Genomic DNA, 25,049 nt, shown 5'->3' with positions numbered 1-25,049 from the left:
GTTCTTTCTGCTTTATAGGAAATGAACAACTTCCATTATTTGGGCTGACTTCTCGCTTTATGTAGCTAGGTTTGTTGTTGATCATCTCACCTTAATCAAATTTAGGGTATTTTTTTTTAGCAATTTGCTAAGATTGATGAGTTATTATTTTTTTCTGGTGATATTTTAACAATTGAAGTTTTTTTTTTTTAGAAATGTCATTCAGTAGTTTTGGGGGTTTTTTAATAGTTTTTTGTAGGTGAAGTGGTTATTTTTCAGTTCCTCTGGAATTTTATTAAATTAAAACCATGCTATTTATTTGTTGAGATTTTATGATTCATAACATCTTACAGATTGGCACAGTAGAATTGGATATTTTCTCACTTTACAGTACTTTTATCCTCTTCTAGAAGATCTCATCTTTTTTAGGATTCCTAGAGAAAAATCCTGGCTCCCTGACATAATTCCTCCTGAAATACTTTTTTACCATGTTGCATAGCTGTCAATGATTCCCATGAGGGAAGATAGTCTAGAAAACATCTTGAAATGTGAAAGGAATATTTTATTTTGTATCTTAAATTGATTCAATAAGGATGAAAAATAATTTTTTAAATTTTCTTTAGTGAACAAGTAAATGCCTTTGTTATTATTAGTAGCTTTGAGCATGTCCCATCAGCATTACCTTATAAATTCCAATCTGTCAGATCAGACTCAGTAGATAAAAGCAAGGACCCAGAAAAACTTCAGATTAACTCTGCAAAATTTCATGATTAAAATATTGTCTGCTTTTGAAAGTTTTTTTGTTGTGATCTTTTTCTTTTAAAAGTCTCTCTGAATTTTCTTTAAAAATAGGTATATTTTAAGTATATTTAAAGATACAAAATCTTCTCACTGAGGACTGCTTAAATCTCAGGGCTTTGGGATCAGACACAGGAGGTTCAACAAGAAACCCAGCAGCTCTGTGCGGGCTTGTTGGTTTAAAGCCGACCTATGGATTAGTTTCCCGTTATGGTCTCATCCCACTGGTGAATTCAATGGATGTTCCAGGAATCTTAACCAGATGTGTGGATGATGCAGCAATTGTGTTGGGTATTTATAAATCTAATACATATATATGTATGTCACTTCATGTAGTTCAAAACCAAGTACATTCTACATTGCAATACGTTTCTTTTTCTCTGTTACTTATCAGCATTGTGTCCTTTTTTTCAGGTGTACTGGCTGGGCATGATCCAAAAGATTCTACCACCACACAAGACCCTGTTGGACCATTTATCCTTCCCATTTTGAGAGATGTCAGCAAGTTATGTATAGGAATACCAAAGGTAACTTTTCCAGCTCATTATTCTAGGGAAATACCATCAAAGCAGAATTTGTGAAGGCTTTTTATAAGAATTATGCCATAGCACCAATTCCTAGGCTTTTCTAGTTAAAGATTTCTTTTTAAATAAAAATATTCTGAGGACTCCCACATGATAGGAGTTGTATTGTTAGTCTTTATTTTTTGAGAAAACACCTGTTTCACAAAGAAACCGTGAATCTGGCAGTGCTTTTAAATAAATTTGTATTTTATTAAATGACAATGGCATTTACATTTATTTGAAAACTAGTTATTCATTCCACAGAAGGTATGTTAGCTTTTTGATTAGTACTGACTCACTGCTACATATTTGGATGGAGCTAAATCAAAATCAAAATGACAATGTTTTCTGTGATAATGGATTTTCAGACTCTTTGCAACTATTCTGCAGCCCTCCAGGGGTCCTCAGCCGACAGGTTGGGAACCACTGTGCTATAATATTAGAATTATTCATATATGGAAATGAATGTAGGTATTCTGATGTTCAGTATACCTGTATAAACCAAATGAAATTTAAGGCCTTAACTTTTTTAGGCTGAATGTTCCAGAAATGTGATCCTAGCCCTGCTCACAATGAACTTAAATTTTAATTGGAGAGACAACAAGCACATGAATGAATAAATGAATGAATGAATACACACACAGCATAAATATAAAGTTAATGTATACAACTATAAGGTAATTAAGTACAAGGAAGTTTGGAAGGGGGAGCACTAGCAGTTGAGGGGATCAGGAAAGATTTCCTGCAGATGTCCTGAGCCGCACCTTAGAAGAAGAAAGGGACATGATGAGGCAGAGATAAGGAGAGAATGCGCTTCAGGGATGGGAAATGGCCAGTACAAAGGCCCAGAGATGGAAGGTCGAGTATCATGGTAGAGAAACAGAAATTTGGCTGAATTGTACAGGAGGGTGATGATATCTAGTGAAGCTAGAAAGATGGGTAGGGTCCAGGTTGTATAAGCCTTTAAAAGCTTAAACAAAGAAGGCAGTAGGAAGCCACTAAAGTTGTTCAAGTAGGGGGTATCACATGGTTAGATTTGCTTTTGAGGAAAATTATTTTGCCAGCAGCGTTTGGATAGACTGGAATGGGGAGAGATTTAAGACAGGGATATCAATTAGGAGACTGCTATCAATTAAGAGGTGATAGGGGTCTGAACTAAAGCAGTAACTATGTGAGTGGAGAGGAGTCAAATGGGAAAGACGTTGCAGAAGTAAAAATGAAAAGATTTAGCAGCTGATTGGGAGACTAAGGAGTCCTAATAATGCCAGGTTAACAAAGCCGGGAGACTTAAAAGAAGCTGGTACCTTCAGCAGAAACAGGCAAGTTTAGAAGAGGGAAGGTTTTGTGCAAAAAAATAATGAGTTCAATTTGGAACGTGTTGAGTTTAAGATTTGTTGGGGACGGCCATCCAGTTTGAAATATCCAATAAACAGTTGGTGATACAGGACTAAAGCTCAGGGGGGAGCCTGGGGCTAGATAGATAGACTTGGAAGTCATGTACACAGAGATGATGGGGCCACCCATAGGAGAATGAGTATAAAGGAAAAAGAGAAAGACAATCATTCTACTTTTTTTTTTTGGTATGATCCTGGTGGTTTTATCAGGGTAGGGAACTCCTTGGTATGTAATGTTCCTTTGTCACTGAAGATCAGCAAATCTCTTGTAATATATGGTCTTAAAGAGTTACATGGAGAGCTTCAGTGATGCAACACAGACAGTATATGGTACTAACCACTCTACCATACTGTTCTCATTGATACCCTTCTACTAATACTCAGATGTTAAATGAATAAGAATGTGTTGTCCAAATGAGGGCTTCCATATCATAGGCATTGACATTTTTCTTTCAAATGTACTTAGCTAAAAGTGTTTTTTGACACCTCACCTAAAAGCATTTTTGATTTATCATCAAAGAATATAGTCTAATTATCAGACCACTGATATGGGGCTCTTAGCTCTGAATTCTAAATAATTGATTTTAGGCTTCACTGTGTAACTACGTCATTGCATTTCTTTAGGCCTTCATTTCCTAATCTGGAAACTGGAGATAATGACACTGGTATATACCATCCAAAAGTGTTGTGAAATAAATTAGTAAATAGTAAGAATACAATGAAGTCTCTTTAAAAAAAAAGTCATTGTAGTGTGAACATTCTGGAAATTCTTATAAAAATGTATTGTTTATACTCCTTAGCAATCACCTAGTATTTGGCTCAGTTGTGTTGTATATATTTATCTTCTCATTTGTTATCAAAGATCATGGGAAATAAATCCATGTACATTTGTGCAGGTGGTCAGCTTCATATTAACTTTCTTTTTTTTTTTTAAGGAATATAATGTACCAGAATTGTCAAGTGAAATGCAAGCCTTTTGGTCTAAAGCTGCTGACCTTTTTGCATCTAAGGGGGCCAAAGTAGTGGAAGTGTCCCTACCCCATACCAGTTACTCAATTGTTTGCTATCATGTTTTATGCACAGCAGAAGTAGCATCAAACATGGCAAGATTTGATGGGCTAGAATATGGTAAGGTCACTTTTCTTTGGATTCCAAAATTGTTTTTTTCAAATAATTAAAGATTTACTTATTCAGTTGTAGCAAAAATACTTCCTATCTGTTGTATGTATGTAATTATTTTTAAAAATGGTTTTTATGGATATCTTTGTTTTCACATCACCTAAATTCTCAAGTGTTTCCCTCTTTCCCCTTCTCTTATAGTAAAGAATAAAAAATAAGGTGGGGGGAGAGGAAGTTCAGCAAAACCAATCATTTTATTGGAAAAGTCTAATGCTATATGCAGTGTTCCACACCCTACTTCTGGAAAGAAGCTGGGGGAAGGTAGCTTCTCAGATCTTTTATTTGGGGCCAAAATTGGTCACTATAATTTCACAATATTCAGTTTTGGTTATTTTGTTATTGTCATTCTTTCTTTTTACATTATTCCTGTTCTTATGTATATTGTTTCCCTGGTTCTTTGAACTTCATTTTACCTTAGTTTATATAAGTCTTCTCATGCTTCTCTGTATTCTTGATATTTGTCATTTCTTCCATCACAATAGTATCCCATTAGATCCATGAATCATGAATTATTTATCCCCTAGTTAACAGATGCCTGCTTTGTTTCCATTTGTGTGTGTGTGTGTGTGTGTGTGTGTGTGTACACATACATAAAATTGTGTTAATGATAGAGTGACAATAAATTAGTGAATCTTTACATTGTCACTTCAGTGAAAACCCACTTCTTATTTTGCTTATTCTTGGCCTTACTGGAGGCCAATCATTTTCTCATAGTCAGCCAAAGATGAAAAACCACTGAGAATATAGTTTCCCTAGATTTTGGTAATTGTCAAAGGTATTTCTCTTGGCCTAGTATTTAACCAAAATTTGGCATCTTTTATATGACACAATTCAGTCAGAAGCAATATTAAGCACCTACTATATGCTAGGTACTTGCTAAGTGCTGGGGATACAAAAAGAGACAGAAGAAGTCCCTGCCCTCAAAGACCTTACAAGTCAAAGAAAACAGTGTTTTCCAAGAAAGCAGATTGATAATGGGTTTTGTAGATTCTCTTTTCTTCTAATGATTTATTACAATATAGAGGAAATTATTTTATATTTATACTTACTTCAATGTAGAAGAAATTATATAAGGAGTTAAGACTTATTTTGTATGTTTGATTTGCAGGTCACCGGTGTAATGTAAATGTATCTACTGAGGCCATGTATGCCGCAACAAGACGCGAAGGGTTCAATGATGTGGTGAGAGGAAGAATTCTCTCAGGAAATTTTTTCTTATTAAGAGAGTAAGGCAGCTAACTACTTTGGGAAGAAACTATTTTTTTAAAAGTTTCTGTTTATTGATTAAATTTCAAGAGTGAAATAATGCCATATATTTTTATGACTTTTTACTCAAGTTGAGATGTTTTATCAGATCTGAAAATGCCAAGTCTTAGTTAATTTTAAGAACAGAAAGTTGCAATTATGTGCTCTTTCTTTTTTAAGTTAGAAAGAGCCTGCTCATATATCTTAATTCTCAATTATGCAGAAATCCCAAATATGCACATAGCTGGTGAAAGCTAAATGGAGTCCAAAGGCTTCTGCATCTTAAACATTCCTAGGCCTCAGTGCCACATCGACTTTAGTCCGGATAAACCTTTATAACAGAAGGTGATAGTGGTGCTCCTTGGAGAAATTGTCATTGGAATAAACTTTTTTCCTGCTTTGCTTTGAGGAAGGCTGCTTTACCATTCCTTCTGGGAAGTAACTCTTAATTAATATACTGCCTGTTAGGTTGTCTTTAGTACAAATTAATTTATGGTCTTCTGATTACCTTCAAGTTGGTAAGACTACTGCTTTGGCCTGCTAGATCTTGTACCTTGATGTGTATGTCCTGTTCAATTTTTAAAAACTATCTTGATAACTATTTTGTTATAATGCATTTCCTTTGTCATCTTATGTATTTTATTTTATGCTTTAAATGCATAAACCATTATGCTCAGAAGTACATTGACTTTGCCAAACTTCCAAAGGGGGGTCCACGTTGCAAAAAAAGTTAAGAACCCCCACTGGTTTACACAGTGATACAGGCTGATTCTTAATGCACCTGGCCCCCTGAATGTCTTTTCATATCATGAGGAATGTTTTTTCTCAGTATGTTCAGTTGACCTTTTTCCGTGTCAAAATAAAGGCTGCATTTTCAACATTGATTAAATTATTGGACCTGGTTGGCTAAAAGAAAAAGAAATACATTAATGCTGAGCAATTTTCTGAGCACTATACATGGGGTAAGAACTGGGCTTTTGATTTCAGTAGTTTAGGGAAATATTGGGTGAAGAAATTCCATCCAACAACACAGATCATCATCTTCTCTGCAGTTCTCGGTCTTAGGGAGTGGCCCAGAGCACCACTAAGTGACTTGCTAGAATCACAGACCCAGTATATGTGACAGGTAGTACTTGAACCCCAGCTTTCCTGGCTCCAGGGGCGGCTTCGTCCCCACTAAATCACATTGCTTCTCATAGAGGATCTTATTAAACTGATCACAGTGTTCTACTTTTAAAGAGCTTTCTTTTTTCAGTGCTTTTACTTTATATCTTAGAGTACATATTGATATAGTACATAGGTCACCTGAGTTTTTTGCCCATAAAAATTCCATGCAGTTGCATGGAGGAAAGTTGGGGTAAAGGACTGGTTCCGCAACCATCAAGTGCTTCTAGCAAGGTGAAGGAAGCAGGGCCTGACGTAGAGGTTAATCCCAACATAGGGCTAATTGCTTTTTACCTTAAAAGTCAACTTTTGAGTCAGCATAGACAGCTTTGCATTTTGCTTTATGCAGGATCTCAGTCCCTGTTTGGTTACTTCCTCTGTTTCTCATCTTTTTTTATACAAAACAGGAAGAAATATAAAAGGTCATCAAAGAACTTCATGTCCTTAAGAATGCAGATTTTTAAAAATGATTTTAGTGTGATCATCAACTTTGCGTGCATCATCCCTGTTACAGCTGAAAACTGATCCTAGCAAATGTTTTTCTGTGTAGACTCTGGGATTGAATGAATACTTACACTTTTGTAGTGCTTCTCACTTTACAAAGTATTTTCACAAGCAGTATGTTAATTGATCTCATCCTCACACAACCCCACGAGGTGTGTAAGAAGAGTTAATGATACCCATTTTCTAGATGAGAAACCACAGGCTCCAAAAGTTAAGTGCGATGCTCTAGGTTTCAGCACCATTAGAACCCAGGGCTCCTTCTAGCCCAGTGTTCTTTTCAAGATGTTATACTTTTGCCTTTCTTGTGCCACCATTCATCAAACACCACAAGTGTAGAACACAATGATAATTCTTTTCTTGGGGTTTATTTTTTTTTTTGTTAGAGTGAAATCCAATTAAGGACATTGAACTCTTCCTCTAACATTGATTTATGTGTGATTGCATAGATTCAGTCCGCCACTAAAACTTTTGCTAGAGAAAAGTATCTGACAAACCAGGTCTTCTCAATCTTCATTTAAAACAGAAACAAAAAAAACCCTTGAAGATTAGAGTGTCCAAAAGATCAGATTTATTGTTACTCTAGGTCTCTAACATCATACTGGTAACAAACTGGCAAGTTAGGCATCTCTTTGTTGTTGATTTGAATAGTTTCACAGTGATCATATTTGTATTTTATTGTTTTCTTTGTTTTCTCTATGAAATTTGCTGATTAACCAAGATTTTCTTAGCAAACTGTTATATTAGAATTTTTCCCTTATGCTGCTAGAACTGGGCTTCTGAATTTGACACTCTATCACCAAATTCCATACATTATTGCATGCTCAGAAAGAAAAATTGTATTATATGCCCACTGGTTGTTCAGTAAATTGAGTGACTGATACTAAATGTGATACTTAGAATTGTGTGATAATCCATTTTTTAAGAAATCCATTTGTTCTTAAAAATTTATGTAACTGATCACTTAAAAATCTATATACCATATCTAGATTTATGACTTATTTGAGATTTCTTTTCAAATATAAATGATTCAGTGAATCTTGAAACTTATCCCTTCCCTAAATTTCCTTCTAGTTATAAAAGTTTACATCTGTACAAATGTATGTGTATACATATATGTGTGTGTACAAATACATAAAATTAAGTGTAAGAAATCAGAGACAAGAGAATTCAAAAGGTGCCAGGGAATGAAGCTGTTCTCCCTACTCTCAAGGAGACAGTCTCTAACCTTTTAACAGTAGTCCAGCATTGGCTTGGAAGTGTACTCTCCTCCCTGCCTTTGTGTGTATCTCATTTCTTTTTGTTGCTTTTTCTTCAAGTCTCTCAAATTAATTTCCTACTAATTGCAGTTACCTACTTCCAGGATATGAGTACCTATAAGATACAAATATTGCACAGTGCCCTGGGCTTAGGTGCAGTGAACTCTGTCATCTCCCATGATCATGGAATGAGGTGTTCTCCATGAATGTATGTATCACACATCGTGCGTTGATTATAAGTTTTAAAAACAAATTAAATATAGTAAAATATGCTTACAAGCATAATGAACATAATTTAATCCTTCTCTGATGATTCAGAAGACACTAGGATTTTGCAGCACCTTGGTCATTATTATGAGCGTCAAATGATCTTCATATTATAAAAAAGAGGCAGGTTGTTGTAGCAGAAAGATTCCTGGACTTGGAGCTGATATCCCTGAGTTCTAGACCTAGCTCTGCTTCTCATCTCTAGAATATCTTCTAGTGCTGAAATTTTCAGGTTCTGAGTCTAGGTGCTGGTCAGTAGGAGTCCTAGATCATAGGATGTCAGTTAAACCGACTCTCGATAATTGGAATGCCCACGTAAAGTTTGTCTATCAATAGATGGTATACCATCTCATTAAAGTCAAGATTTGTTTTCCCCAATGTGAAATTGAAACTTATATGTATAGGAATAAAATGTCTCTAAAATGTCAACCGTTTTCCCACAGGAACTATGATGATTACTTTGTGAAGGCACAGAAAGTGAGACGACTCATTGCTAATGACTTCGTGAAGGTCTTTAATTCTGGTGTGGATGTCTTGCTTACTCCCACTACCCTTAGTGATGCAGTGCCATACTTGGAGTTCATCAAAGAAGACAACAGAACCCGCAGTGCCCAGGATGATATTTTTACACAGAGTGTAAACATGGCAGGTGAGGCTAGGGGGTGGGGAGCAGTGCTCAGGTCTCCTAAGGCCTACTGACCTTCCAGTTTACGTCAGTTCGGTTTGTCTTTGGCTGCTCAGTCTAGTCCTCACCTTAGGTGTGAGGCATACTATTACCTTAGAAAAAGTAGATTTTATCATTGACAGTGCTCAAGTAAAACTGATAGAACCTTGGTGACTGAGTCAAGATCTAATCTAGCTGAAATATTTCAACTTTAATTTTTTTCCCTTTTGGAAATTAAACTTCTAATAAGGTTCTTGGGGAAATTAACCTTTCAGATCATCCTCAGTTCAACTCAGCAAGCATTTGTTAAGTAGCTGCTGTGTGCCAGGAATTATGTTCAGAGCTCAGAGTACAAGACAAAAAAGAAACAATCCCTGCCCTCAAGCAGCTTATATTCTGTTGGGCAGAAGCAACATTAGATCGTGGTTCTAAAACAAGAAAGGACTTCAGTGTAGTTCAGCTGTCTCCTTTTACAGATGAGGAAACCATGGTCCACCCAGGACAGTGAAGGGACTAGCTCAGTGTCAAATCCAGGTAGTGAAGTGTCAGAAGCAAAATATGAACCCAGGCCTTCTGCATCCAGATGCCGCGCTCTTGCCTATAACCCAGCACCTCCTGATACGTACATAGAAAGTTAAATAGTGCGTGTTTGTGTGTGTATACATATGTATGTTATACATGTATGTGTGAATGCTATGTATGTATAATATGAAATTTACACATATTGATATATATGTTTATTTTGTATGTATAAATATATGTCCTTACATAAATAGGTATTAATTTCTGAGAGAAAGACAGGGCTCAGGTTTAATATCAGGGACTACTGTTAACAATAGAATACATATTCAGAGGCCACAGTGGAAGAGTCGGGTACTTATTTTGTTTTTTTTTTTTTTAATGAAATTAGGGGCATAGAATAGCTTTAAAAAAATGAAACAGAACAACCTCTTGTTTCCTCCTGCTCAGGTTTGCCAGCTGTAAATGTACCCATGGCCCTCTCCAGTCAAGGTTTGCCAGTTGGGCTGCAGCTGATTGGACGTGCATTTAGTGACCAACAGCTTCTCACTGTTGCCAAGTGGTTTGAGGAACAGGTGCAGTTTCCTGTCATTCAGCTTCAAGAATTAGTGGATAATTGTCCAACTTTCTCTCAACACGAGAAGCTGGGTTTGGTTTCATTAAAACGGTAATGATAAAGACTTTTGTACAAATTCAAAATGACTTTGGAAGTATTAATACGCAAAATAATCATGAAGACTTTTAAGAAGTCATGTGATCTTGCTAAGTGCTTGTAATTGGATTTATTGTCAACATAATAATTCTAGTTATTATGGATTTACAAGTTGTTGATAAAAACTTTTCAACTGGTCAACATTTATTGAGTACACTCTCTGTCCTAAGCACTCCACAGTGAAGAGAGGGAATAAAAGGAGGCAATCAACATATATGTGAGATAGAGAGCAAATCAGAATACAAGCACACAAAAAACAAGACCCCTATAGCAGGCACAATGGTCTGGGGTCCCCAGTCTTTCCTCTGAGGAGGTATTTATACTCAAAATAATTAAGGCATGAAGACTTGTTTTTTAATACTTTTAAAAAAATTTATTTTGATTTATCAACAATCACTTGTATAAACTTTTGAGTTTTGAATTTTTCTCCCCCTCCCTCCTCACCTTCCCCAAGGCAGCACACAATCTGATATAGGATATATGTGTGTGTGTGTGTGTGTGTGTGTGTGTGTGTGTGTGTGTGTGTATACACATTCCTATTAAACATATTTTCACATTAGTGATGTTTTGAGTAAGAATTAGAACCAATAGGAGGAACCACCAGAAAGAGGAAACAAAACACAACAGAAGAAAAAAATAGCAAATAGTATGCTTCGATCTGCATTCAAAGTCCATAGTTCTTTCTTTGGATGTGAATGGCATTTTCCATCACAAAGCCTTTGGAGATGTCTTAGATCCTTGTATTGCTGAGAAGAGTTAAGCCTGTCAATATTAGTCATCGCACAGCGTGGCTGTTACTGTGTACGATGTTCTCCTGGTTCTGCTCACTTCACTCAGCATCAGTCCATACAAGTCTTTCCAGGTTTTTCTGAAGTTTGCCTGCTCATCACTTCTTATAGCGCAATAGTATTCCATTACATTCATATACTACAACTTGTTCAGCCATTCCCCAATTGACAGGCATCCTCTCAATTTCCAGTTCTTTGTCACCACAAAAAGAGCTGCTATAAATATTTTTGTACATGTGGGTTCTTTTCCCATTTGTGTGATCTCTTTGGGATGCAGCCCTAGAAATGTTATTGCTGGGTCAAAGGGTAAAGCATGAAGACTTTTAAGAAGTCACATGATTTTACTCAGTGATTGAAATTGGATTTATTTTCAGCATAATAATTCTAGTTATTATGGGCTTACAAATTATAAATAAAAACTTTTCAACTAGTCAACTTTCCCCGTGAGTTTCCAAGACTTATAGCATCCTTTACCACCATGGTTGTCTGTAGTTGTGAGACAATGTCCCTTGTCTGGGTGAAGCATGGTAAACTTCAAGCATCACACTGATTTTATCCCTTAAGTTATACAGAACATGTCTTGTCCATGCTGACTCCTCATACACTGCAATAATGTCTCATCTAAGAGATTAAATTTTGCCAATTTTACAGCAAGAGGAAAACATTAGTTCAGAGAACCAGTATGATGGAGCCAATCTCCATTTGATCTGTTTGTATTTTTATCATTTGAAATAAAGGATAATCGCTTTTCAAAGAACATCAACTCTGTTGATGCTACATTCCTGCTTAATCAGTGCTAACATTTTGAATCTAGAATTAGAAAGGAGAAACATTGTCTATTCTCACATAGTAATACCTGCCTACCATGAAATGATGCCTAATTTGTTTTTCTTTGTCTTCCATCACTAACCCAAACCTGGTCCATCATATCCTGCCAAGTCACTGTCTGGGAATTTAAGTGGCAAATAGTTTCTGTGGCTGAGTTAATTAAATCCTGAAATTGTTAGCAGTGTAGCTGCTGGAGCAGGACAGCCCTAAAATGAGAAGGTAGCTGCAAGTGTAAGATGAGTTCTTGGATAAGAAAAAACAAAACAAAAAAAGCAAATCAAAACTGAGGGAAGAATTGACAAGGCAGGCTTCACCATAGTGAAAAAATGTGTGATGACATCACAGAACTTGGCATCCTGCCAAGATTAAGTGGGAAAACTGGTGTTCCATGTTAGTCTGCTCTTGATGTCATCCAGAATCACTTGAAACTGAAGGGTGGGAGTGGTCAGAACAGACCGAAAGTTCCCTTTGTGTGTCAGAGGGATCTGAAGTCCTAGGTTACAAAGAGTGAATTTGGGCTGTCCATAAAATGTCTAAAAGAAAGCAGCAATACCGAGGATAAAGATACATATGGACAACATCTTATAATTTCTAAGTTTCAAGATATTTAGCAAAAAAGAAGGCAGGCAAAAGGTAGAAATGTATGTTACTCTCTTCCTTCAAAATAACGAAGCAAACATTTAGAGTTGAAAATCAACTTGGATTTTAAACTTTTCCATTAATTGTTTTTTTTTTCTCAGCATTGTGGCATTGCAGAGTATAGATCTGCAGCCAGGGCAGGATCAGTACCCAGAGGAGTAAGGAGTGATGTATAGCAGTAGCCTCCCAGCACACCAGCCCAGCCACAGCTGAGATGTAATTCATCCAACATCAGTGCTGCCTTTGGACTCAGAATTGGTGGGACTTATGCTATGTAGGAACTGACCTAAGTTGAGCCCATTTCCCCCAGAAACCAGGGTAGTATATAGGGGAGAGTATGCCCCTCAGGTATTAGGGGAAAATTTTGTACTTTGTTCTTGCTATATCTTTGAAGTAAATATCCTTTTATAAAAGCTACCCAGTCTTAAATGGGCAAGTGGAACTGGGACACCATTCACTAGCCCCTAACAATTGGTGGTGGGGAGGTACACTTCAGTTCTGGGAACTGTGTTTTAACACAGCCCCTCATTCCTGAATCCTCTCTCTCACAAGCCACCATGCACCCCAGTCAGTGATGAGGCAAATTTCAGTAATTCCAGAAGGGCTTATACGTTGTTGGCTTAGGTCCCAGAGTGATCATGGAGATTACCAAGGTTCTGTTCCATGTTTGATTACTAATAGCATGACTGGGCAGATCATGCTCTAAACTGGTCTTACAAAAATATTTCTCAAAAATCTTCGCACCACAAGAATTGCATTTGGGTGTGAAGTCCGTGTTGATCACATTGCCCTCTTAGAAATCCCAGTAGTATCTGCTGTTCTCTGTGCCATCAGGTGAAGAGAAAGTAGGAAACGTCTCAAATCTCAAGACAAATGGAGAGCTGTGGAAACCAAAGAAAAGGCATATACAAGAGGAAGTAGACTCCCCCTAGGTTGTTCATGCTGTTAAGTTTTTAAGCCACTACCTGATTCTTGTTAGGTCTTATGCCATTTTTTATTTACATTAATTATCCTCATTTTATCCTGTTTGTACCCATTTGTTTGCATGTTTCTTGCCCTATTAGGTTGTAATCTTGAGAGCAGGAACTGGTTTTTTGGCTTTAACAATAATAATAATAACTAGCATTTATTATCACTTTAAGGTTCGAGCACTTTACAAATGTAATCTTTTTTTATCCTCACAACAATCCAAAGAGGTAGGTGCTATTATTACCACCATTTTACATATGAGGAAAATGAGACAGCTATGTGACTTAGGGTCACACAGCTAATAAGTTTTGTAGGCAGGGTTTGAACTCAGGTTTTCCTGATCCAGGTCTAGCCCTATCTTCTACACCATGTAACAGCTAGGCAAATAAAATACTTAGAGTGCCTGTCACTAGTAAGCACTTAATAAATCTTGACTCACTGTTGACTGAAAAGCCCTGGATGCATCTTCATTTTCATAACAACAGTAAATGATTCATTTTTATCATTTGTCAAAAGTAGTAAGTACTGTCAATCCAATGAGGAAAGACCTCTTAAAGACGAATGAGTTAGTATTGATAAGTAATCTTTAGAAGTTACATATCCAAAAAGAAAATAAAATTAAAGAAATATTGTTCAACTTAAGAAATAAAAAATAAAAAAGATACATATCCAAAGACCCTTAGGCAAGCTCATGATGGTTTTGAGGTGTTAAGGCAAAATCTAGTTTCCATAAGAAAAATTTTGTTCTGCTTCATAGAAGAACTGGTGCCAGAACTGAGTTTAGAGGTACAGGTAGGGTTTTTTTTATTTATTTAATTTTAATTCAATGATCACAAATCTATTTTTTCTCCCTGTTCCTTCCCACCACTAGAAAAAAAAAAAGAAAACTTTGTAACATATATATGGTCAAGCAAAACAAATTCCCACAATGGCCATGTCCACAATATATATATCTCAGTCTCTACTCAGTCCACCACCTCTCTGTCAGGCCTGGTAGGTAGAGCATGTTTCAATGCAGGTATGATTTTAAAAGATAGAAATGATGGAGAAAGAATATTCCAGGAATAGGGGCCTTTATGATGCCTGGAGATGGCAAATAACACAATGAATTTGAGAACAATGGGAAACCTCTATCTTCACTTCCTATGTATGGATACTGTTGGATCCAACGAGGTTAGACTTAGGAACCTAACCAGAAATTAATGTAATTGGGCATTTAATGTACTTGATGAATAGATCAAGGCTGGCATAATAGTTTACTGGAGTTTAGTTCCTACAGTATTCTCTAGGAGCTTTAAAAAAATTTTTCATTTGATAACTTCAAAAATTGGTTCCCTATATAATGCCATGTATTTTATTCATTTAAAAGCCATTATTCTGAGGAGTGGTCCATAGGCTTCACCTGACTGCCAAAGAGGTCCATGACACAAAAAAGATTAAGAATCCTTGTTCTAAAACTGTATTTCAGAGAAGGTGACAACTTGCATTGCAATTCTGGAGGGAATTGCCTCACCAAGACTTCCTTAGTGAAATTACAAGTCTGGTAAAACACACACACACACACACACACACTCTCTCTCTCTCTCTCTCTCTCTCTCTCTCTCTCTCTCTCTCTCTCTCTCTCTCTCTCTCTCTCTCCCATAAAACAAAACAAAAACAAAAACAAACACCACCACCAACCACCCAGAAAGCTAAGACTCAGTGTCACAGACAAGATCACACAGCTACGCACAGTGACGGAGTGGGGATTCAAATCCAGGTCTTTTTGACTCTCAGGAAAGGCTAGGCAGAATCCCATGGACTAAATTCTATAGCTCAAGAGGCACAGAAACCTAAAGAAAGAAATTTTGGAGATAGAAACTATTCTAATGAGAAGGATAAAAAAGGAATCATTAAAGAGATTGACCTGGTTGCACACAGAATTCAACCAACTTACATTTTTTTTAAAAGACATATTCAGTGCTCATTTTGGCCACATATATACTAAAACTGTACGTAGAAGATTAGTATGGCCCTATGCAGTGATGGCACACGCAAATTTATGAAGTGTTCTATTTTTTTTTTAAGCTGTGTAGGAGTATAAGGACAGATGAGATAAATCCAAAAGGTTTGTGCAGTCTTATAAGAATAATATCACTTATGTCGGCAAGAAAGCTAAGGACGGTAAAAGACTTTTTAAAAAATGCTATATTGAGGAAAAGAAGAGTATCAAAGGAGAGATAACGTCGCTTCTCAGTCTTGGATGGGATGACAATAATTAACGATAGAGAAGCCGGAGATGCTCACCTCTTAAGTTGCTTCAGTTTTCTCAGCCAAGGAAAATAATCTTTGGACTGAAAGGAACAGAACAAAAATGGTGACTAGGGAGTTGAGACTCAAGATAAATGTTGAACCAATGAAAATATGTAATTACCCCTAATGAGTTCAAGTCACCTACCCCAAGATGAACTGCCTCCTTGGGTACTGAAAGAACTGGTGGATGTGATTACTGTAGCACTGTCAGAGATCTTCAAAAGGTTAAGGAAAAGAACTGCACCAGAGAATTGGAGAAGGAAAAATGTGCTGTTTTTCAAAGGAAAAAAAACACCACAGCTCACACTTGGAGCACTGTAATTAGTCTTTGATAGCTGACCAAGTTCTAAGCATTCCGCAGAACCTTCTTCAGCCACCCCTGTGGCTGATAGAACAAATTGTTCTCATCCACTAATTCTTCTGGGGGAAGTCTCTGAGTACTTGGGATAGAGGAGAATCGGTTGAAGGAACGGGGGATATTTAGCCTGGAGAAGAGAAGACAGGGAGTGGGGTTAGGTAGCAAGGGTCAAGTATTTGAAGGGCTGTCATGGTGAAAAAGGATCTTGTTCTGTTTGGTCCCAGAGGGGAGAACAAAGGGCAATGGGCAGAGATTGCAAATTTAGCCTAGATAGTAGGAAGAACTTCCAATTAGGCCTCCTCAAAGGCGGAATGGACTGACTGCCATGGGAGCTGGCGGGGTCTCTCGTTGTAGGTTTTCAAGTAGAGACTGAATGGCTGTTTGTTGAGTATATTGTAGACAGGATTCTTGTTCCAACATGGATTAGAAAAGATGGCCTTCCAGCTGAGATTCTATGATTTCGTGACGTCAAACTCAGAATTGAACTAAAAGCCTGAATACTAAAATAATGGACTTCAAGTTGGATCGCCACAAAAGCAAAAGAAAGAAGTGTCCTACAAAGAGCCAAGCCAACTGGAAAAGCTACAAGTAGACCAAAAGAGGGAAATAGCAAGCTTTATATAGCACTTTAAGGTTTGCAAAGCATTTACATGTATGTCTTATTCTATTCTCAGAACAACTCTGGGAGGTAGGGCAGATATGATGATCCCCACTTTACAGATGAGGAAAATGAGACTGAAATAAAGTAAATGACTTGCTAAAGGGTCCTACAGCCAGTAGTTAGGATTTGAACCAGATTTCCAGTTGAATCCAGTATTCTATCCACAATGCCAAGCTGCCCCTGCGGGAAAAAAGTCCACAGAACTAAGAAAATTCTAAATAAGGTTCTAAGAAGGGAGCTAAAATTTTCACTGGTCTGTATAATAATAACAGAATATTACACAATGCTGACATTGCTAAGAATCTACTAAATTCTGGTGCTCTAGGACAACTGTACCCTAAACTTGAAGCCCTGTGGACAATCACCTACCTGAACCCATTCCTCAGTGATTAACATCCTTCATGCCTGTGATTCTCAGCCCCAGGTGGCCATCATTCAAACTTATTCTCTATTCCTCACTGACCATTTCCTTATTTCCATCCCTCTCAACCGAACTGTATCCCCGACCACCACTACCAATGCAACCTCCCACTCTAAGCTACTCAACCCTTCTGCTGTGCTCAGTAGAATGCCTGATCCTAAGGAACAAACAGGATTTCACCTTAAACATTTTTTCTTTCTTGCTCCCTCCATCTTCTTGCACTCACTGAGACCTGGCTCCTTCCTAATGATACAGCTTCCCTGGCCACCCTTTCTAGCACTGGTTGCACTCATACCCCAACTCATTGGAAATGGTGGGGAATTCCATTGCTTCTTGCTCATCGTTGCCACTTCTAGCTCTGCTTCTACTACCATCTCTCAGTAACTCTCCTTCTTTGAGATTCTTTCAATCCATATTCATCCCCCAATCAAGACTCTGGTAGCTGTTGTCTACAGACCTCCAGTATACTCTCCTTTCCTCAATGAGTTCAGTGCCTGGTTCACAGTCTTTCTCTACTCCCCAACTCCTGCCCTCATATTGGGTGACTTCAACAGACACATTGATATTCCCTCAATCTAACCTCAGAGTTCCTCAACTTTCTCATTCTCCATGGGCGATCCCTCCATCCTACCACAATATGGTCATGCTCTTGATCTTGACCATCACCCACAAATGTACCATGTTCCTGAACTCTGAAATTCCTTTATCTGATTATAACCTATTGTCAGTCTCTCTCTCTCTGCCTTGCAATTCCAAACCCTGTTTTTCATTTTCTAGTCCCTGAAGCATTCAGTTTCTGTGCTGGCTACACTCTCTTCCCTTCCCCATCTAGAGCTCTACACCATTCTCTTCTCTCTAGTCCTTTGCCCCTTTATCCTTTTGAAGGTCTTTTTCCTCTAAACCCCAGCCTTGGATTACTTCCACCATCTGCTGCTTTTGCTCTTATTCACATGTTGCCGAACAAAGCTAAAAAAAATCATAAAACCATTGATTGGGTCTACTACAGGTCTGTTACATAATGCAACTGAGCCTTCACTAAGACAAAACAGTCCTTTTATAATTCCCTAATTAACTCACTGTCCCACTCACCACAGTGGTTTTTCCCTTTTTATCCTTCCTCAAACTTCCCATGGTTCCCCCTCCTCACACCATCTCAGCTGAGAACCTTGTGCCTTATTAACTGGGAAAAAAATGAAGCCACTTATAGAAAGTTCCCTCTTCTCCCTTTGTTCCTTACCTCACCTCACTCAGATTCTTTTTGCTGCTATCACCTTCACTTTCATCTCACATGGTGAGATGGGCCTTTTTTGCCAAGACAAAACCCCCTACATGTAAAAGTGATCTGATTCCATCCTGTCTTCTCCTACAAATTGCCCCCTGTATCATCCTTACTTGCATCAATCTTCATTCATTCCCTGTTGTCTAGTTGCTTTCCTACTGCCTAAAAACATGCCCATCTATTTCCCCATTCTCAAAAAACACACATTTGATTTATCCATCCCTGCCAGCTATTGTCCTCTATCTCTCTTCCCTTGTACAGCTGAATTCCTTGAGAAGGCCATCTACAATAGATGCCTCCACTTCCTTTTCTTTCACTTTCTTAACTCTTTGCACTCTGGATTCCAGACTAGCCATTCAATATGATACAATTATATTTATTAATACATTCTAACAATATAATTATGATAATTATATTAATCTATTAGACATATTAATATAATAATAAATATATTTATTAAGCACTTATTACATTCCAGGAACTGTGCTAAGCATTGGGGAAAATGAATAGGAAAAAGAGCTCCTGCCCTCAAGGAGGTTATAATCTAACAGGGGAAGACAACACCACTAAAGGAAGCTGCAAAGGCAGAGTTGGCACGAGGGGGAGGAAGGGGTACCTAGTATGGGGGGCATGATGATAGTGAAATCAAAACCAAGCAGGGCACCTGGTAGGAAATGAAGACTCGGCTGAGCCTCTTTAAAGAGAAGCTTTGTTGGAGCAGCTAGGTGATGCAGTGGATAAAGCACCGGTCCTGGAGTTAGGAGGACCTGAACTCAAATCTGGATTCAGACACATCACACTCACTAGCTGTGTGACTCTGGACAAGTCACTTGACCCCAATTGCCTCACCAAAAAAAGAGAAGCTTGTTTTGTTTTGTTTCACCCTTCAGCCCTCCAATTAGAAGGACAGAAGCAACTAACGGTACTGACGAGGTATGAGGACCAAAGCTGAAGCAATCTCCATGCTGATGATTTCCCAGAGATGATAAGCTTGTTCTGGAAGGGAGTAGCTGAAACCAAGCAGTGTAGTTGGTGCAAACCAAAATGGCTCTCTCCATAGATGGTAATGACAACTGCCAAAGTTAATGGCCTTTTCTCAATCCTCATCCTTCTTGATCTCTCTGTAAACTTTCATCCTCAGGGATGACCTGGGTCAACATAATCACACAATCTCAGTTTTGTTACTATTCTCTCCATTTACATTATGATAGTCATTGTATGTATTGTTTTCCTGGTTCTGCTTATTTCACTCCCCTAATTAATTTCTTCCCATGCTTCTCTGAATTCTTCATAGGGTCTGTTCATTTTATAAAACACTTTCTGCCTTATAAACTGCTCTCCTCACAGCTGCATTGTAAGATTAGGCAAAGGAGATGGGATAAAATTGTGAATGGCTTCACCAAGTCTAATTTTAAACTGTAATAGGATGGTAGGCAAAGTTTAGAAACAGTGAGCCTTTTGTCATTTTAACTTTTCCACTCTATACTTTTGCAAACTGACACCATTTGCCCTAGGCAGATGAAAAGCCAACTTATCAAATAAAATTAAAAAAGAAAAAACAACAAACCTGAGTTTCTGAGCCAAAAGGAGGAATTTAGAACATTTCTTTGTGGTAAGCTCTGTGTATTCTCATGCTAGTATAATTTTAATATGAAATGCAGTTTAAAACTGGGCTCTGTAGAACATTTTGGCATTTGATTCTATTTTTTAAATGAATGCTGAATCCTGTGGAGAAATGTTAGGTGTTTTTCCTTCCCTTTTCCCCCCAACTTCACATTTTTATAAACATGATGTATTGTTTTTCTTTTTTAAAAAATGCTGTCAAACTTGCTAATTTTTTTAAAGGGGTGACTAAATTTTGTCTTTTAAAAACTTGCTGAATGTGTTCTTTTTCATTAAAAACTCCAGTGGTTCTCAAAACCTAAGAAAAGTGCTCTCAGCTACGTAAGTACTCTATTGTGCAGAATATGAATTTAAACATTTTCTTAAATATATGTCATTTGCTCATTGTCTGGGGGGAGGGGAGAGTATTTAACGAGTCTGAAAAGGAAGTGTGGGCCTTAGCCTTATAAGTGGTCCTTATAGACGATGAGAATTTAAAAGTACATTTTTTTAAGTAGTACTTGACATTAAAGGGGCCACATCATTTCTAAGCTAAACTCTTCCTGTCTTTCTGTGATGTAAACTGATACCATTCTCATAACTGTGGAAAACAACCGTCATTTTGTAGCAAACAATTTCTAAAACCAGGAATCAATACTGTTTTTCAAATAAAAGCTAGCAAAAAAAAAAAAACAAATAAAAGCTAGCAGAAGCCCAAGAACTCATTCAGAAGTTATATGAAAACAACTTCCTGGGAGAAATCAGTGTCTAGGGCGAAGAAGTGGCAAAGGCTAGCAGCACCTGTTACCATGGTAACCTCCCTCCCTCCTCCATCCAGCTTCTCTCACAGAGGTGTGTCAAATTCATCCCTTCTCATGACTCTCACTTGAGACACTAAAGACAGTTCATTAAAGCTCCAGCGCTAGCTTTCATGTGCAAATTCATTAAAGAAATGTCACATTTCCATGCTGCCCGGTGCTGGAGGAGCAAATGTGCAAATGAAATCACATCACGCTGAAGATACACATGCTTTCTTGCCTGCCCTCCGTTTAAAAGGGGAAGCTGAGGTTGTGTCACCTGGGAGCTCAATTCCAGCGATTTGGGTACTAGCTCTTTTTTTTAACCAAATCCTCAAGGTGGCTTCTGTGGAGAAATAATTATAACCTATAATTAGGGATTATGGGATCATAGATTTGGCTGCTGGAAAGGACCTTGAAAGCCAATGAGTTCAAACCCTTTATTTTTACAAAGGTGGGGAAAAAGAGACCGAGTGACTTAGCTAGGATCACACAGCAAGTGTGTCAGGAGCATATTTGAGCCCAGGTCTTGCTGATTCCAAGGCAAGAGTCCTTCCTTATGTACTGCACCATTCTGCCCCTCCTGGGGCAGAGATACAACATACAACCAGTGCCAGGTCAGAGGCACCTGATCGGTATCTTGAAAATGCGGGCATATGAAAAAGTATTTCCCTGGCTCTATTAGCTCCTTTGCTAACAGCCTGTGTTTCTTTTGCTTACAAAGGAACCTCAGCAAGACAAAAGACTGGAGATATTATGGAGAGAGCAAAAGGAAGAAACTCGGACCATGCCGGACCAATACCTTTTCCCAGATTAAGATAAAAACTAATTTCACTTCTCACTTTGGCTTTTAGAAGCAGTCCAAAGCAAACAAATCTTCAAATATTTGAGAAGAGGTGAGTTAATCAATTAGTTCTCCCATCACCCACACAATTCTATAAACCTTATTTTACCCCTTTTTGACTTGAGAGAGATTATTCAGTGACAGTCTCAAGGGATCCAGTCAGTGTCAGAGCTAAGACTCAAGATCACTGAGCTCTAACATCCATATTCATGCATTTCCACTTGAAGATTCTTCCTACCATCCCTTCACCTGTTTAAAATGAGCATAACTTTTTTTTTTAAGCGAGACTGTTCTCTGTGCCTTTTCCTTTGAGAACAGTCATTTACACAATCCTAGAAACTGGCAGAAAGTAGGCGTGAGGGAGATGTTTTCCATTCAACAAACTATTTAGTGAAATATAACCAATAAACAAGGTAAATATATAAACATGTAAAAAAAAACACCCTGAAAAAATATTAAAGTTTCTTCTCCTTGGGTAAATGCTCTTGGTAAAACAACACAACAAAAGTTATAATGAAAAAAATTAAAAGCAGTTGCTGAATGGAAAAACTTAGAAGGTGCCTGTTTATAATCAGTACTGTCTTCCAAAAGGTTACATCTTAAAAGTTCTTTTCCATATGTGTGTTTTTTTTCCTTTCCACATCCCTTGGCATTGTCTCTGTGTCATTTTATAGGTTCCTAATTGGTTTTATGCTTTCCAAATGTCACTTTTGTGATAATAGCTGTTTACTGTCTCCATGCTTTTGGCAGCAAGGGTGGGGGTGAGGAGGTTAAGAATGCAGATAAGTTTACTCCAGAGAGAATTGGGACTAAGAAACTCATCTTTTTCCCTCCCTAGATAACAGACCTATGGGGAGTGGCAAAAAAATAATTATAATAATAAAAGCTAACATATGAGATTTGCAAAGCACTTTCATCTATTATCTCATTTAATCCAAATAAGAATTCTGTGAGCTCCTTTGACCCAGCAATAGCACTTCTAGGGCTGTATCCCAAAGAGATCATAAAACTGGGAAAAGGACCGACACATACAAAAATATTTACAACAGCTCTTTCTGTGGTGGCAAAGAATTGGAAATTGAGGGGATGCCCATCAATTGGGGAATGGCTGAACCAGTTGTGGTATATGAACATAATGGAATATATTGTGCTATAGGAAATGATGAGCAGGCAGACTTCAGAAAAACCTGGAAAGATTTGTATGGACTGATGCTGAGTGAAGTGAACAGAACCAGGAGAATGTTGTACATAGTAACAGCCACGTTGTGCAATAACTAACTTTGATAGACTTAGCCCTTCTCAGCAATGCAAGGCTCTAAGACATCTCCAAAGACCTCAGTGATGGCAAATGCTATCCATATCCAAAGAACTATGGAGTTTGAATGCAGATCAAAGCATACTATTTGCTCTTTTTTTTTCTTCCATTTTGTTTCATTTCCTCTTTCTTCTGATTCCTTCTGTTGGTTCCAATTTTTCCTTAAAACATGACTAATGTGAAAATATGTTTAATAGAAATATGTATATAGAGAGCCTATATCAGATTGCACGCTGTCTTGGGGAGAGGAAGAAAATTTTAAAACTCAAAAGCATATGGAACTGATTGTTGAAAACTAAAGATAAATAAATAAATAAAAAGATAAAAAAAATTCTATGAGCTAAATGCTGTTATTCTTCCCATTTTACAAATGAAGAAACAAGCTAAGGGAAGTAATTTGCCCAGGGTCACATGACTAGTATGTGTCTAAGGCAGGATTTGAATAGAGGTCTTCCTGATTCCAAGTCCCAGGCTTTATCCTTTACACCACCTAGCTCCCAAATGAAGTTGGTAGAAGACAAAATATCAAAATACTTGTGACAAAATGCAGTGAGAGCTCATTTAGTTAATCTTCTGAGACTTATGTGCCTTTTATACCGAAGTTAGATGTGTTGGGGAAAAAAAATAAAGGATTTCCAAAATGGTGAAGCTTGGTTACCTGAACACACAGGGGACTCAGGAAACCTGATGAAGAGATTTTCTTGCTCTTCAGTACTAGGTCAAAGGGTAAATGAAGAATGATGAGGTACCACTGACATGGAATAACATCAGCAGTAGAGATAGGGGCTTATTAAGGACAAACTAGGGCCCAAGAGTGCCCTCCTACATTAAGTTTCCCTCTGGTAATGAAGCAGCAAATAGGAATAGCAACATATTCTCTTTTAATAATAACAACTCAAATTTATATAATTCAGGTTTGCAAAATGCCTTTCTCATAGTTCTATGAGTAGGCAGTACAAGTTTTGTTCTCCCCATTTTGCTGGTGAGAAAACTGAGGCTTTTAGGTCTTAAGTGACTTGCCCATGGCCATATAACCAGTAAGTGTCTGAACCCCTTGAGGGCTTGTGGCAATGGCAGAGACCTATAGTACTTTGGAAAAGCACAGAGGACCTGTGTTCAAATCCCATCTCTAACACTAACAACCTCTGTGATGTTGGACAAGTCACTGAACCTTCTTGGGCCTCAGTTTCTTCAATTATAAAATGAGAAGGTTGGACTACATGGTCTCTGAAGTCCTTCCCAGCTCTAGATCAATGATACTATGATCACAGGTCTCCACTGATCATGATACTGTATCATGGTAGAAAGAGCAATGACGCCTGAAGCTCTTTCCAATATTTGGGACCAGTCAAGACAGGGCATTTATGTACCCTAAGTGAGTTTTGAACATGGACACCCTCTCCCCACCTCCTTACATTTGAAAATTGTATCCCTTGTTTGCTATGAGAAGCTTTAATCTTTCACTATGCAGCTCAACATCACAAAATAAATACCTTTGTGGAAAGGAAAATGATAATAAAAATCACCTCTATAAAGAATACATCAAAAATGTCTCCTGTGTCAAGTCAAGCCAAGTCACCAAGCATTTATTAAGCACTTATTATGTACCAGACATTGTATAGTTTACTGGGAATACAAATACAGTCAAAAAGAAAGATGGTTCCTGCTCTCAAAGAGCTTACATGCTGATAGGAGGAGAGACACATAAAAGGAAGCTGAAAAGCAGAGAGAAGGAAAGAAGTACAGGGAGAAAGTACTGAGGCTAGAGCACAGGCATGACAGAGACAGTCTAGAGAGTCAGAAATAGAGCTCAGAGTGGAATGAAGATATAGTTGGTCTCAACATTTCCTTAAAATGGAGCTTCTAGGGGCAGCTAGGTGGCGGAGTGGATAGAGCACCCGCCCTGAAGTCAGGAGGACCTGAGTTCAAATCTAGCCTCAGACCAAACACTTGATACTTACTAGCTGTGTGACCCTGGGCAAGTCACTTAACCCCAATTGCCAATAAACAAA

The 25,049-nt window shown here is 37.8% G+C and overlaps 1 protein-coding gene across 4 annotated transcripts in view; it reads left to right on the top strand.

Moving 5' to 3' along the window:
* Positions 1–25,049, top strand: part of QRSL1 (glutaminyl-tRNA amidotransferase subunit QRSL1) — a 48,869-nt gene that overhangs the window by 13,762 nt on the left and 10,058 nt on the right. For 2 of the 4 annotated variants that reach the window (XM_078155213.1, XM_020976949.2), the window contains 8 exons: positions 893–1,068; positions 1,192–1,304; positions 3,670–3,862; positions 5,022–5,139; positions 8,793–8,998; positions 9,983–10,199; positions 21,603–21,774; positions 22,879–23,313. In XM_078155213.1, coding sequence (XP_078011339.1) covers positions 893–1,068; positions 1,192–1,304; positions 3,670–3,862; positions 5,022–5,139; positions 8,793–8,998; positions 9,983–10,199; positions 21,603–21,732 — 1,153 coding nt within the window. In that variant the 3' untranslated portion in view covers positions 21,733–21,774; positions 22,879–23,313. Of the gene's footprint in view, positions 1–892; positions 1,069–1,191; positions 1,305–3,669; positions 3,863–5,021; positions 5,140–8,792; positions 8,999–9,982; positions 10,388–21,602; positions 21,775–22,878; positions 23,314–25,049 lie in introns of those variants that run through there. The other 2 variants (XM_078155214.1, XM_020976948.2) reach the window with 2 other exon arrangements.

The sequence above is a fragment of the Phascolarctos cinereus genome, unplaced genomic scaffold, assembly GCF_003287225.1.
Source record: "Phascolarctos cinereus isolate Bilbo 61053 unplaced genomic scaffold, phaCin_HiC Scaffold_5;HRSCAF=322, whole genome shotgun sequence".
NCBI lineage: Eukaryota > Metazoa > Chordata > Mammalia > Diprotodontia > Phascolarctidae > Phascolarctos > Phascolarctos cinereus.
The sequence above is the reverse complement of the archived record's forward strand: the minus strand, read 5'-3'. Positions and strand labels throughout refer to the sequence as shown.